Source organism: Stegostoma tigrinum, chromosome 14, assembly GCF_030684315.1.
Source record: "Stegostoma tigrinum isolate sSteTig4 chromosome 14, sSteTig4.hap1, whole genome shotgun sequence".
NCBI lineage: Eukaryota > Metazoa > Chordata > Chondrichthyes > Orectolobiformes > Stegostomatidae > Stegostoma > Stegostoma tigrinum.
The window spans coordinates 45,746,416-45,761,195 of record NC_081367.1 but is presented as its reverse complement, the minus strand read 5'-3'; the positions used below and the strand labels follow the sequence as shown (position 1 = coordinate 45,761,195).

Genomic DNA, 14,780 nt, shown 5'->3' with positions numbered 1-14,780 from the left:
AAGTTGTACATTTACTATGTTGATACGATTTACTATCTTGTATATCTCTATAAGATTCTCTCTCAGCCAACTGCTTTCTAGACAACAAAAAGTTCAAATATCTCCCATATTTCCCAGTGATAGCCTCAAAGGTTCTTCTACAAAATCCTTCAAGCATTTCTGTTTTTGTGTCTAGGTGATTAAAAAGTGGAAAAAACAGTGAGGTTGTGACCTGACTAATGCCTATACATTTGTTACAAATAACTTCATCTGACTTGCAGTCTAATATTTTCATTTCATAATTTAGCATTCTGGTGTATTTGCTTTAATTGCTACTGTGCAGTGGTTGGAAATGTTAATTACCAAGTACAGTTGGAGGTCTGGATCGATCTCAATTTAATCCCCATGTTCTGTATTCCATAAATACATGGATCATTTAATTTTTTCCTACATGCAGTAATTTTCAATTCTCCATAAGAAATTGAAAATATCTAATGGTGAACATTTACGTTTTGTAAATCATTTTCCTCCAAAAGCTATTTAATAATCCAGTCAGCAATATGCATCAGAAAGAGAAATTGTTGATGTTCAAACACAGCATTGCACAGGAATGAAACTTACTGCACGTTAGTTAGCATATTACAAATTTTACTTTGGCTTGCTTCTGTTAATTTATTTGTCAGAAATTAAACAAAAAACACTGCTGACCTCCCTGTGGAGAATTTTCTAAACCCAGAGCTATGATACATGTTGATGCTGTCATTAATCCTGGGATGTTTCAGTGAGCTTATGATTAAACTATGAGCATGTTGGTTTGGCTCTCTTACACATGCATGCTTACCAACACCTCTCAGTATTTCTCATATGTCATTGACACTCAGCCAGCTCTGTTTTCATTCCGTTGTAATTACCCTTATTTAAGTTTAGCAAAGTTATTTCGACCATAGATCCTCCCTCTCAAGGTGAATGCTAAATTCTACCATATTAAGATCATTGTTTCTTAGGTGACCTTTCACTGCTGTAATTTATTAAACCTGCCTCATTACCCATGACCGGATTTAAAACAGCGCGAGTCCTGGTTGGATCCACAACATACTATTTGAGGAAACTGTCCCAAATACATAAAATGAAGTCTTCTTTGCAGCTACCTCTGCCAATCTGACTACTCCTATCTACATGAAGATTAAAATTACCTATGATTAAACTGTCACTTTTGATTTCACCTGACAAAAGAGCAGCGCTCCAAGACCTTGTGATTTCAAATAAACTTGTTGGACTATAACCTAGTGTCATGTGATTTCTGACTAAATAAAAGCTAGATAAACTCATATTTCAAATACAGACCCTTTAGTATTAATCCCTCCACACCCAAACAGGTTTAAGGTTGAAATCAAATTCTTATATACCTCCTATAGACAGAGATTTGAAACATACGGTATATAATGTTCCTCAAATAACAGCAATTGGAAAAGATCAAGTAAAATGCTTACAGTGAACAGGCTATATAACTGTGTCGTTAAGTTAACTGACGGAATATCTGTTACACCTGCATTCGAACAGAATCGTAATGTTGTTGGGAGAGGAGGTTCCTGTTTCAGTAAGAAACTGCCTGTAGTATTATATTTCTTGGCATTTGTCATGCAAATACTCCCTTTAAACAACAACAATTCAAACTTTTAGAACTAAAATTACAAAGGCAAAATAAAGAGAAACCTATATTGCTTTAGACAGAATATAGTTGCTCACCTCCATTTTCATGGCTATCATTACCATTAGCGCATCTCCAGCCTTGACATGATCACCTTCCTTAACAAACACCTTGAAAACAGGGATAATCAATTATTACAGTTTGCAACAGCCAGGATCATATGCATCCACAGAATGAAGTGGCAATATTATACCATATTCCATACCTATTTAAACTATACTTCCCTCTTTCATTCTAATGCAGTCAATGTCTGACTTTGTGAAGTCTTCAACATCTTGATTGAATTAAAGACAACGCTGCAATTCATATAAGTTTGAAAATATAGAAAGTTTAATCTAATTCAAGATATTGCACGCATGCATGCAAAAATATTAAGAGTTTTGTAGGCAGATGGTGCTGTGCAGGATCTAGGCTTGTTCTGAATGAAGACACAGGCTTTGAAATATTGTGGCAATACTGCTCCAAAGTTAATGGTCTGCATTTTTTTAATCATACTGCAAGAAATTGAAAATATTTAACCGTGATTTGTTAAGCTTTGTCAGTAACGTTCCTCCAAAGCTATTAATAATCTGGCCAGCAATATGTATCCGAAAGAGGAATTAACATAAACTAAAATACCAGAGTGAGAAATGCAATGTAATTACGTGGGATGGAATCCTGGCTTGTGAAGAGTGTTTATTAAAACAGCACGATTATCTTATGATTCTACCAGGGCAGTAAGCTTTCTTCTTTACTTTGTATCCATACAATTTGGAGATGGCAGTCATCAACATTGCTATTCAGCAGCACTTATTTAGCAATAACCTGCTAAAGAAGTTTTGCTTCTACCAGGACCACTCGGCCAGTTCTTGACCTAATTACAGCTATGTTCACATATGGAAAAAAAAGCTGCACTCCAGAGGGAAAGTGAGGTGAGAATGATTGACCTTGGGATCTTGGTTGCATTGGAGTGTCATCAAGGAACTCAAGCAAAACTGGGGTCAATGCAAACTGGGGGGAAACTCTGCTGGATGGAATCAAAACCCTATCACAAAGGAAGATAGTTGTGACTGTTGGAGGTCAGTCATCTCAACTCCAGGACATCACTGCATGATTCCTTAGAATAGTGTCTCAGGCCCAAACACTTTTAGTTCCTTCATAATGTTCATCCTTTCATAACAAGGTAAAAAGTGGAGATGGTCACAGTTGACTAAACAATGTCCAGCACATTTCATGACTACTGGAAATGTCCACATTCAAACACAAGAGCTGGACAGCATCTACGTTTGGACTGAAAAACGGCAAGTGCCACACAAACATTAGGCATTGACCACCTCCAATAACAGGCAATCTAATCATCATCCCTTGATATTTAATGATATCTTTCTCGCCATCTCTATACATACATACGTGCATATATATGCACACACAATAAACACATGCACACGCATGCACACACACACACACACACACAACCCCAGCCCTCTCCGACTATCAACATTCTGGAGGGTACCACTGACCAGAAACTGAACTGGGCAAGGCATAAAATAATATGGCAACAGAAGCAGGCTAGAAAGAGATAATGGACTGCAACTTTCCCCCCACAGTGGTCGAGAACGCCCTTGACCGTGTCTCCCGCAACACATCTCATACACCCCGCCCCCGCCACAACCGTCCCAAGAGGATCCCGCTTGTTCTCACACACCACCCCACCAACCTCTGGATACAACGTATCATCCTCCGACACTTCTGCCATCTACAATCCGATCCCGCCACCCAAGACATTTTTCCATCCCCAACCTTGTCTATCTTCCGGAGAGACCACTCTCTCCGTGACTCCCTTGTTTGCTCCACACTCCCCTCCACCCCCACCACACCCGGCACGTTCCCCTGAAACCGCAGGAAGTGCTACATTTGCCCCTACACCTCCTCCCTCACCCCCATCCCAGGCCCCAAGATGACTTTCCATATTAAGCAGAGGTTCACCTGCACATCTGCCAATGTAGTATACTGTATCCATTGTACCCGGTGTGGCTTCCTCTACATTGGGGAAACCAAGCGGACGCTTGGGGACCGCTTTGCAGAACACCTCCGCTCAGGTCGCAATAAACAACTGCACCTCCCAATCGCGAACCATTTTAACTCCCCCTCCCATTCTTTAGACTACATGTCCATCATGGGCCTCCTGCAGTGCCACAATGATGCCACCCGAAGGTTGCAGGAACAGCAACTCATATTCCTCTTGGGAACCCTGCAGCCCAATGGTATCAATGTGGACTTCACCAGCTTCAAAATCTCCCCTTCCCCCATCGCATCCCAAAACCAGCCCAGTTCATCCCCTCCCCCACTGCATCACACAACCAGCCCAGTTCATCCCCTCCCCCCAGTGCATCCCAAAACCAGCCCAGCCCATCTCTGCCTCCCTAACCTGTTCTTCCTCTCACCCATCCCTTCCTCCCACCTCAAGCCGCACCTCCATTTCCTAACTACTCACCTCATCCCACCTCCTTGACCTGTCCGTCTTCCCTGGACTGATCTATCCCCGCCCCACCTATACTCTCCTCTCCACCTATCTTCTCTCCATCTTCAGTCCGCCTCCTGATCTCTCCCTATTTATTCCAGAACCCTCTCCCCAACCCCCTCTCTAATGATGGGTCTAGGCCCGAAACGCCAGCTTTTGTACTCCTGAGATGCTGCTTGGCCTGTTGTGTTCATCCAGCTTCACACTTTATTATCTTGGAGGCTAGAAATCCTGAAATGAATAACCCACCTTCTGATTTCCCAAAGCCTGTCCACTACAAGGCTCAGGTCAGTAATGTGACGGAGTACTCTCCCCACTCTAACAACACAAGACGTCTGACATCATCCAGGACAAACTATTAGCACCATATCCACAAATATCCACGGTCCCTGCATTGATACACAACAGCTGTGCATATCATCTACAAGATGCACTGAGAAATTCAACAAGACTCCTTCGATAGCACCTTCCAAACCTGCAACCACTACCATCTTTAAAGGCCAAGAACAGTAGATACATGGGAACACCACCAGCTCTAAATTCCATTCCAAATCTCTCACCAAACAGACCTGGAAACATATCACCATTCCTTCAGTGTCACAGGGTCAAAATTCTGGAACACTTTTCATAGCAGCTCATAGGTGCACTATACCAAATGAACTGTAGCAGTTCAAGGATACAATTCAGTGAAATTTATAACTTGTTACCCTGCAAAGGTTGGAAATGCTAATGTTTCTTGATTGTGGGCTACAATCTTGGATCATGCACATATTCCACCACCTTGATCAAAATTTAAAGTAATACATAAAATAAAAGATGATACCCAAGATTAAAACTTCTGTTAAAGTTCTTTCTTTTCCTTTCCAGTGTTCTCAACATTGGTACTATGTAAAAATGATTTACAGAATGAAAGATTATTAGGGACATGCAGGAATGTAGAATTGAGGTTAAAATCAGATCAGCCAATGCAGAGCAGGTTAAATGAGTAAGTGACCTACTCTTGTTCCTTGTTTGTATGTATGTTAGTTTGATCAAATATTCGCAGTAAGATCACCTACTTTCACCTCTATAATATTACCCAATGTGATCTCTGCTTCAGGTCATTTTGTTTTGAAGTCCTCATCTATGCATTTCTTCTAAACGTGACTCCTTTGTCTAGTATCTTCTACCAACTTAAGTTTAGATAAAACTTAACAACCTATGTCTTTCCACTGGCCCTCATTTGAGTAGCACTTCAACTTTAAAGTTCACATCCTTATGGTCAAATTTCCCTTTGGCTTAAACCCTAACTCTCTCCCACGATGACTCTGTAATCTGCCCCTCCCTTGTACAATCCTTAGCTGTACTATTCTTTCAATTTTGGCCAGTTAAGCATCTCCTTATTTTAACTGCTTCATCATTAGATGATGTGCCTTCAATTTTTGAAGTCCAAAGTTCGAGAGGCCCCTCCCTAAACCTCTTCACCTCCTTTTCCACTGAAGATACCCTTCAAAACCTAATTCTCTGACCAAGCTTTTCTGTCATCTGCTCCAATATCTCCTTACATGGTTTGATGTCCAATTTTGTTTAAATTTTCTGTGAATCATAGGGTAATAGTCATACAGCTCAGAAACAGACCCTTTGGTCCAACTCTTCATACACACACCACCCTTTGCGTGACAAAGTTGTCCCTTAGATCCCTTTTAAAGCTTTCTCCTCTCATCTTAAACCCATGCCCTCTAATCTTGGACTCACTTACCCTGAGAAGATGACATTGGCGATTCACCCTATCCATGCTCCTCATTGCCTCTGTTCACGGCATTTCACAAATAAAATGTTGTTGTTGTTGTTATCTTGCAAATCCTAAAAATGCCAACTCAAAATGGGGATTAGTTTTACTGGACCTACTCGTCATCAAATGTGTCATCCAAATGGCCACTCCTGTTCTCTAAGACTAAACAATATATTTTCCCAGACAACAAGGTGTAGAGCTGGATGAACACAGCAGGCCAAGCAACATCAGAGCAAAAAAGCTGACGTTTCATGCCTAGACCCTTCTTCATTTCTGAAGCCTTCCTGCTCCTCTGATGCTGCTTGGCCTGCTGTGTTCATCCAGCTCTACACCTTGTTATCTCAGATACTCCAGCATCTGCAGTTCCTACTATCACTGAATATATTTTCCCAGGTCGTTTATTTTGCATTAGCTTGTCTAATCCTGTTCTCACCCAACAGTTATGCACATGTACCTTCTTGTAGCAGTCATAAGTTAGCAATTTAGTCTTTTTCATTGAATATTATCTGGAAAACACATTAACAGTCATGGATTCAAAACAAAATATTACCTTTTCAATAGTTCCAGTCATTGGTGCAACTGCTCCTCCCTGAGATCCAGCGGCATCAATTCCAACTAAGTACTTTGGCACAGGGGTATTAACTTGCACAGATTCTTCCTGAATAAAAATAACCAAAACCTTTGTCACTTCTTTTTTGTAGTCACTCAGATAAGGGCATTGCTGGCTGGCCAGCATTTATTGCCTATCCCTTGTTGCCCTTGAGGAATTGGTGGGGAGTTCCCTTTTTGAAATGCTGCAGTCCATGCGATGCAGCTTGACCCATAATGCCCTTAGGGAGGGAATTCAAGGATTTTGACCCAGTGACAGTGAAGGAATGGGGGTATATTTCCAATTCAGGTTGGTGAGTGGCTTGGAGGGGAACTTGAAAGTGGTATTCCCATGTATCTGCTGTCGTTGTACTTCTAGAAGGAAGTGGTCATGGATTTGGAATACACTGTCTAAAGATCTCTGGTGAATTGCTGCAGTGCATCTTGTAGATGGCACACACTGCTGCTACTGAGCATTGGTGGTGGAGGGAGTGGATATCTGTGGATGTGGTACCAATCAAGTGGGCTACTTTGTCCTGGATAGTATCAAGCTTCTCGAGTGTTGTTGCAGCTGCCCCCTTCCAGGCAAGTGGAGAGTATTCCATCAAACTTCTGACTTGTGCTTTAGAGGTGACGGACAAGTGAAGCGAGTTACTTGCCACAGTATTTTCAGTCTCTGACTTGCTCTTGTGGTTACTGTGTTTATGTGGCAAGTCCACTTGAGTTTCAGATCAATGGTGATCCCAAGATGTTAGTACGGGATTCGGCAATGGTAACACCACTGAATGTCAAGAGGCACAGTTAGATCGTCTCTTGTTGGAGACGGTTACTGTTTGGCATTTGTGCAGAGCATAGTCATTTGCCAGTTGTGAGCTTAAGCTTGGATATTATCCAGATCTTGTTGCACTTGACATGGACTGTTTCAGTATCTGAGGAGTAATGAATGATGCTTGCCATATTTACCATGTTGAATGGCATTCCTCATATCTAAAACAGGAATGTACCTTACCATTGAAAACAGGTGAATAGTGTTGTCTGTAAGAACTACTTTAGGCTTGGAAACCATTCCATTGACTGAACATTTCAGGTATGTAGCTTCACCCTCCTTCTCCAGTTCTCCAAATACATGGAATACTTCTCCATCAACCTGAAATGTTGAAATTTAAGTACAAGTGCATGTCTAATGTTCTTACAAACTAGATACACTCACTATGACTTGTAGTGGCTTTACTGAATGAAAATAACACAATACCACACTGGAATTGTAAGATTTACCCTTGATTTACCCTCATATATTCTCACATTTTGATGTTAAAAGATTTGATAGAAGTCATTTCACTGAGGCAGATACAGTTATGAAGACAGTGCAGGATAACAGATTTAGCTTTGGATTGTTCTATCCAATATTATACATATACACCAAACAGCTCCTTTTGATCAATGTTCTACTACTGTTGCTGCAGCATATGAGAACAAATAGTTTAATGTATTTTGTGAAATTAGATGGATAGAATAAACACAAAATAACATCCCTTTTCTTGCTCATAGCCACCAATTTTTGATTTTGGAAGCAATGTTAGATTGTTTATCTGTCAATTTGAGCAAATGATAGCAGAATAATTGTTAGCCTGTTGACCATACGCCGTACAGTGGCTCAGTGATTAGCACTCTTGCATCATAGCGCCAGGGACCCAGGGTCAATTCCAGCCTTGAGTGATTGTCTGGGTGGAGTTTGCATATTCTCCCCAAGTTTGTTTAGGTTTTCACTGGGTACTATGGTTTCCTCTCGCAGACCAAAAATGTGCAGGTTAGGTGGACTGGCCATGCTACTTTGCCCCATAATATCCAGGAATGTGCAGGCTAGGAGGATTCACCATGAGAATGTGGGGTTATGTGGATCGGAGAGGGAGCGGTGAATTTACGTGGGATGCTCTTCGGAGGGTTGGTGCAGACTCAACAGGCTGAATGGCATCTATCTGCACTGTAAGAATCTATGACACAGCGTTTATTTTCTTCAGGTATACATACAACTTACATCTTTCTTGTCACTATTTTAACAAATATGTAAATCAGAATCTATTGCAACCAGGTCATACTTGCAAAGTCCAAAATGTCTGTTAGATTAATTTCATGATTAGGCAGCACTTGCAGAACAATCCTGACATGACTAATTTAACATAACCAGCTGAGCCCATATGTGATTCATATACACTTGCTAGAATTGACATATATTCAAACAAGAATTCATTTTCTAAAAATTAAGGAATGTGTTCATGTCATATGCCTTTACTGAGCTGTATGTAAGTTTGGCAGAGGTGGGCAGGGGCTAGTTGCTATAGTCCACTGTTGTTTTTGTTACAGCAATGCCTCAACTAAACAGTCGCAATTTGTCAACAAATCAGTACCCTTTTTTCCTCCAGCATAAATTCCCTCAATCATTTGAAATTTGATGTTCTTGCATTGTCCTGACGAAAACAAGATGAATAGCTTCAGTAAAATGTCTTTGTCAACCAAGATTCAAGCAACTCTTTGCTTACCTGAATACTGTAAGTCCCATCATGGTTATATGACACATCCATAGTCACCTCTTTTTGAGAATGTGGAGAAAAAGGGAATAAACAAGTGCAAACATTATATATTGCAGAGCTAAGAAGATAAACACATAAGAAATAGGAGCATGAGTAGGCTAGTCAGTTCTCTGCAGCTGCTCCACTATTGAATCACACCAAGGTTCATCTTAGTATCACCCTACCTTCCTGTGGTTTTACCACATTCTGACCCCCTTAGTATCCAAAGTCTAGCCATCTGACATGTTTCAAATCTACACAAAAAGGCAGAATTTTTGCTCTAGATAAATACAAAATCTTTAGGTCCTTTCTACTTAATGCTTCACTATTTGTATTTCGGTGTTTCATCAAGTCTGCTCAGACGTACACTTCCATCTTCTCCCTGGAAATTTTCTGAAGTCTGATGAAAGACATGTTTCACAGTAGCTCTTGGTGTAAATGGAACAATTCAAAAGTTATCATTGACTTAGGGTTAATCAGCTTAATATTAAATATTTTAATTTACTTTAAAAAATTAAGCATTAAGTCTTCAGTGTGTGAACAGACACACTCTTTCGAAACATGCTTTGTCCTGTGGTCTTTTGTTATATACTTTGTCAGAAGTTGCTGGTGCTTTTCAGTCTGTTTCACATGTTCTACTGTGCGCCTTAGTTTGTTGCAGTACACAGCATTCAAACATTAGGGTGAAACCAGACTAAACACTATTACATTATATCACCTTGTCATTCATTCAAAAGAACACATAGTTAGCCACTGGCTACTTATTATGAGACCATGACAGAGGTTTTCAGTGGTTGGGAAAGCAACAATCGGCTGGTGGTAAGCCCACCACCACTCATCCACAATATGGAGGGTGCCAAAATCATGACAATGTCACCGCAGGCCACACCAAATGAAGTTGTATGGACAGGTGGGTGGGGTTGGGGAGGCATTTCTTTGAAGAAGCTTATAAAACAATGGAAAGAAAGGGGTGGTATCTGCAAGGGATTTCTGTTGGACCTTAGGGGTACATCTGCCTGAAGATAGAACCCCATCTCTCTTCTGATCTACCTGTTCTGAAAATCCAACATCTATTGTCTTACCTCCATAAAAACTTTCCAAACCCATCCTGATCCAATCAGATTGGTCAAGAGTCCCCATGGTACTAGTTTCTAGTAAGGGGCAGGAAGTCCCATGGTTAAGCAATATAACCCATCCACATCACATTATAGCTGTAGGACAGGCTTGCTTCTGGTCTGTTGGCTCGTTGCTGGCTTCCTTTCTAGGGGGTGGGGCATGCAAACAGTATGCTCTTCTCTGCAATTTTCAAATCCATGCCAATAATCCCTAATCCCAGTTTTCAATGGTTTCAGGTAAATCTGGCAATGTATCTTTTCTTATTTCGACTGACATTTTTTGTTGTGAATTCTACAATTAATGTTGTTATTGATGGACTATATTTCAGTTTTAAAGGTTTGTCTTATAAATCAGAAACATTTATACAGTCCATACCATAGAAGCTTTACAAGACAGTTCCTCTTAAAACAATGAAATAGGAGTTGCTAAAACAAAGAAACAGGAGCTTTTTTTTGGAAAGCGGAGACAGAAGGTTGTAATCAAATGACTTCAGAAGAGGTGTGGAATAAACAGGGAAGAAGATAAAAATCAGTAACGCAAAAATAGGGGAAAAAATGGATGGTAAACTGCAGACAGTGTTTAATTTCTTCAAGTGAAATTATGTTGTTATTTTAGGATTATTTTAGATTAAAACTATAAACAAAGCTATTTCTGATGTTTGAGACATTTTATTCTACAAACTATTACCTTATTGGTTCTGTCAGTGTGCATTGCTCGGAAGTAGTATTATTTGAAACTTGTTAGTAAGAGCAACATGAGCTAAGATTAAAACTAAGTTGTTTTGGTGACATCATACTTACTATTCTGCCCATCAAGCAACACAAGATTCCTGCTGTACAGAACATTCAATCGTCTGCCACTACTGTTTGAAAATGGTGAAAATGGATCTGAAAAAAGTTATTTTAATATGATTACATGCAAGAAAATCAGTGATTTTAAAATGTCTGAGTATACATAGGTCACAAGATGGTCTTACCATGTGAAAATGCCTTAAACTTGTTAGTCTGAATCCTTTCATGCCGTATTAAAGCAAGTGCTGCCTGGCACAGGACATCTTTACTAGTTGCGTTCTTTGTCGGGAACAGTACATCATAGTGTTGTGGGATAAAGTCTGTATGCACATTTCCAGCTTCAAATTCAGGATGAGCAGCAAGATTGAGTAGGAAATCTATGTTGGTGTTCAAGCCTACAATCTGTCATAACACAAAAGCATTCAATTATATGTAATAAAGTCAAAATAATCCAGATGTTGGAAATTTGAAACAAACACAGAACGTTAGAGAAACTCAGCTGGTCTGTGGAGAAACAAAAGATCCAATGTTTCGAGTCCAGTATGAATCTCAAACTTCAAATTTGTCATTAATACATTATCAAGGAAAGGTGAGTGACGGAAGTTGTGAGATAGTATTTTCAGGAAACAGAGAGTAGGAATAAATGGGTCTTTTGCAGATTGGCAGGATGTCATAAGTGATGTGCTATCCCAGGGGTTGGTGTTGGGGCCTCAACTCTTTACAACTTAAGTAAAATAGTTGGATAAAAGGATCAAAAATATGGTTGCTAAATCTGCTGATGACACAAAGGTAGGTGGAAAAGTGAGTTATGAAAAGGACATAAGGAGCTTGCAAAGGGACATAGACAGGTAAAGTGAATGGGCAAAAATCTGGCAAATGGAGTACAACGTGGGAAAGTGTGGAAATGTCCATTCTGGTAGACAAGGTCAGAAATCACAGGACACCAGGTTAGTGTCCGACAAGTTTGTTTGAAAACCCAAGCTTTTGGAGCATTGCCCCTTTGTCAGGAGAAGGGGCTATGCTCCAAAAGCTTGTGCCATCAAATTAACCTAATGGACTATAACCTGTGATTTGATTTTGTATATTCCAGTCCAACATTGGCACCTCCACATCATTCTGCAGAAGAATAAAACGGAAGCATATCATCGAAGTGGTTGTACAATGTACAGATACAGAGACTCTGGGTATCCTGTGTATGAACTGCAGAAGTTTAGTACTTGTAGTACTTGCCTGCATAATCAGGAAAACCAATAGAATGTCATCTTTATTGCAAGAGGAATAAACTGCAAGGGTAGAGACATTATGCTTCAGTCATAAACAAAAACAGAAGTTGCTGGAAAAGCTCAGCAGGTCCGATAGCATCTGTGAAGAAAACATCAGAGTTAACGTTTCGGGTGACCCTACCTCAGAACACACAGGGTATCGGTGACACTGCATCTGGTGTACTGTGGACCGTACTGATCATTGTACTTAGGTAAGGATGTTAATATGTAGGAAGCAGTTCAGAGAAGGTTTACTAGACTAATAGCTGGAAATCAGCAGATTGCCTTATCAGGAAAGGCTAGACAGACTGGACCTGTATCCTCTAGATTTTAGAAGAGTCAGAGGTAACTTAATTGAAATATATATGATCCTGGGGGGTCCTGACTGGGTAGATGTTGAAAGGATGTTTCTTCTTGTGGGAAAATCTAGAACTACAGGTCACCAACTTAAAACAGAGATAAGGAAAGTTCTTTTTCTCACTAAAAGTTGAGTTTCTTAGAATACACTCCTCAAAAGGCAGTGAATGCAGAATCTTTCATTATTTTTTGAGGCAGAGTTAGACAGTTTTTTGACTGCCAGGAGGACAAAAGATTATCAGAGATATGCAGGACTGTAAAGTTGAGGTTAAAATCAGATCATCCATGATCTTATTGAATGGCAGAGCAGGCTCAAAGTATTATATGGCCTACTGTCATTCCTTTATCAAATGCATTGGGTCAGTATTAGTAAATGAGTAGAGATCATACTTTGGCCAAGTTCCAATATCAAATGAGAAGAGATCAAATCACAATCTACCATAATAAGTTACTGTCAATAGGATGCATTGATCTGGGCCCTGTTTTAGTCTTATGCCTATCCCTATCACCTTTAAAATCCCAAAATAAGTTAAGATTTATGATTTATGACTCTTCATAGCAATTACCTTCCTTAATGGATGTATACTAACATGCAACAACTATACTCCCTTCATACAAATGTATGATTTTTTTCAGCAGGAATTGATCAGAAGGTACTAAATTCAACTTTTAGAAATTCGAGATGTATGCATACTTACATTATACTGATGCAAGCAATATTTTAATTTATTTAGTGCCACTGTACGGTCATCACCCCAAACCACCAGCTTGGCAATCATTGGATCATAATGCACAGAGACTTCATCACCTGAAAAGAAAATGAATATCCACTTGTATAGGAAAAAAGACATTTTCATAAAACAGAGTCAAGACGTTAACGCTTGGCATAATTTCAATACCTTGTCTGACTCCAGTTTCAATTCTTGTAAAAGTATCTGGTACTGGTGTTGACAGATGGATTAAAGGCCCCGCTCCTGGCATAAAGTTATTATTTGGATCTTCTGCATATATTCTTGCTTCAAATGCATGACCTTGAACTGAGAGTTCCTTTTGTGTCAAAGGAAGTTCCTCTCCAGCCGCAACCTGACATTTGATGAAAAAAAATTAATTTGTTTTCATTCCATCAGCAGGGTTTGTACTTGCACTAATTCATAGAACCCCTATTTGATACATATATGGTAAAATACATTGGCACCATGTCATGTTTCCATGTGAATTCATGCACACACTACAAGTTGACCTTCTCATAACAGGATTAATTCTTTATTCTGATTTCCTCCACTCATCAACGATCCTTCAAAGATACACCAGATTTGCTGTATGGGACTAATTAGTAACCTAGAGTTCTTGAGTTGAGATTAATAGCGAGTTGTGGACTGGAAATGATTGAATGAGATATTTTGGGAAAGCTGCAATACAATTGGTAATTGTATTGTTAAACCATGTTCTGCAGGGAAGAGAACCTTATACCTTAATCTGGTTTGGTCCAGAGGTAATTTAAATTCTCACCATATGGTCAGGTTTCAATTACTCTGAAGTGGTCTCTCAAACGATCCAGTTGGAAAAACAATCGCTGTAAAGAAAGGTCACCCTCACCTTCCCAGAAACAGATGATAGTTAATCATGAAAGACTGCCAGTGATATCGTAACTGTTGTGATTGATTATTTCTCATTCTTACTTAAAGGCATCCTGTATTAATTTCAGTACATTTTTAGCTTATATTTAAGATTTTCCCTAAGATCCAAGACTCTCAAATTCAATTTCTGCTCTAAACTTAGGAAATTAAATTTGATAATATATTAAAAAGGGTCAATTCCAATCAGCGACAGGGAACAATGCAAAAGTTACAGGTTTTATCTCAGAGATCACATAAGCTGTGATATAAACCTACTTTTGCAGTATGAAAACTGAAAGAACTGCAGATGCTGTAAATCAGAAACAAAAACAGAAATTGCTATAAAAGCTCAGCAAGTCTGACAGCATCTGTGAAGAGAAATCAGAGTTAACGTTTTGGGTCAAAGGGTCACAGACAACTGAACAATCTACACTTGCTTAGCAGCTACTGTAACAAGATCTACCAAAATGCTTCAGGAAGCATACTGCACTTTGCTACACAGCACACTTATCAACCCTGTCATCC

The 14,780-nt window shown here is 39.6% G+C and overlaps 1 protein-coding gene across 2 annotated transcripts in view; it reads right to left on the bottom strand.

The window, feature by feature from the left end:
- Window positions 1–14,780, bottom strand: part of mccc1 (methylcrotonyl-CoA carboxylase subunit) — a 78,226-nt gene that overhangs the window by 12,413 nt on the left and 51,033 nt on the right. The window contains exons 11-19 of one of the 2 annotated variants that reach the window (XM_059651118.1): window positions 13,539–13,722; window positions 13,338–13,447; window positions 11,206–11,422; window positions 11,030–11,116; window positions 9,084–9,133; window positions 7,556–7,693; window positions 6,509–6,616; window positions 1,726–1,797; window positions 1,218–1,630 (exon numbers count right to left, since the gene is read on the bottom strand). In XM_059651118.1, coding sequence (XP_059507101.1) covers window positions 1,616–1,630; window positions 1,726–1,797; window positions 6,509–6,616; window positions 7,556–7,693; window positions 9,084–9,133; window positions 11,030–11,116; window positions 11,206–11,422; window positions 13,338–13,447; window positions 13,539–13,722 — 981 coding nt within the window. In that variant the 3' untranslated portion in view covers window positions 1,218–1,615. Of the gene's footprint in view, window positions 1–1,217; window positions 1,631–1,725; window positions 1,798–6,508; window positions 6,617–7,555; window positions 7,694–9,083; window positions 9,134–11,029; window positions 11,117–11,205; window positions 11,423–13,337; window positions 13,448–13,538; window positions 13,723–14,780 lie in introns of those variants that run through there. The other variant, XM_048542029.2, reaches the window with a different exon arrangement.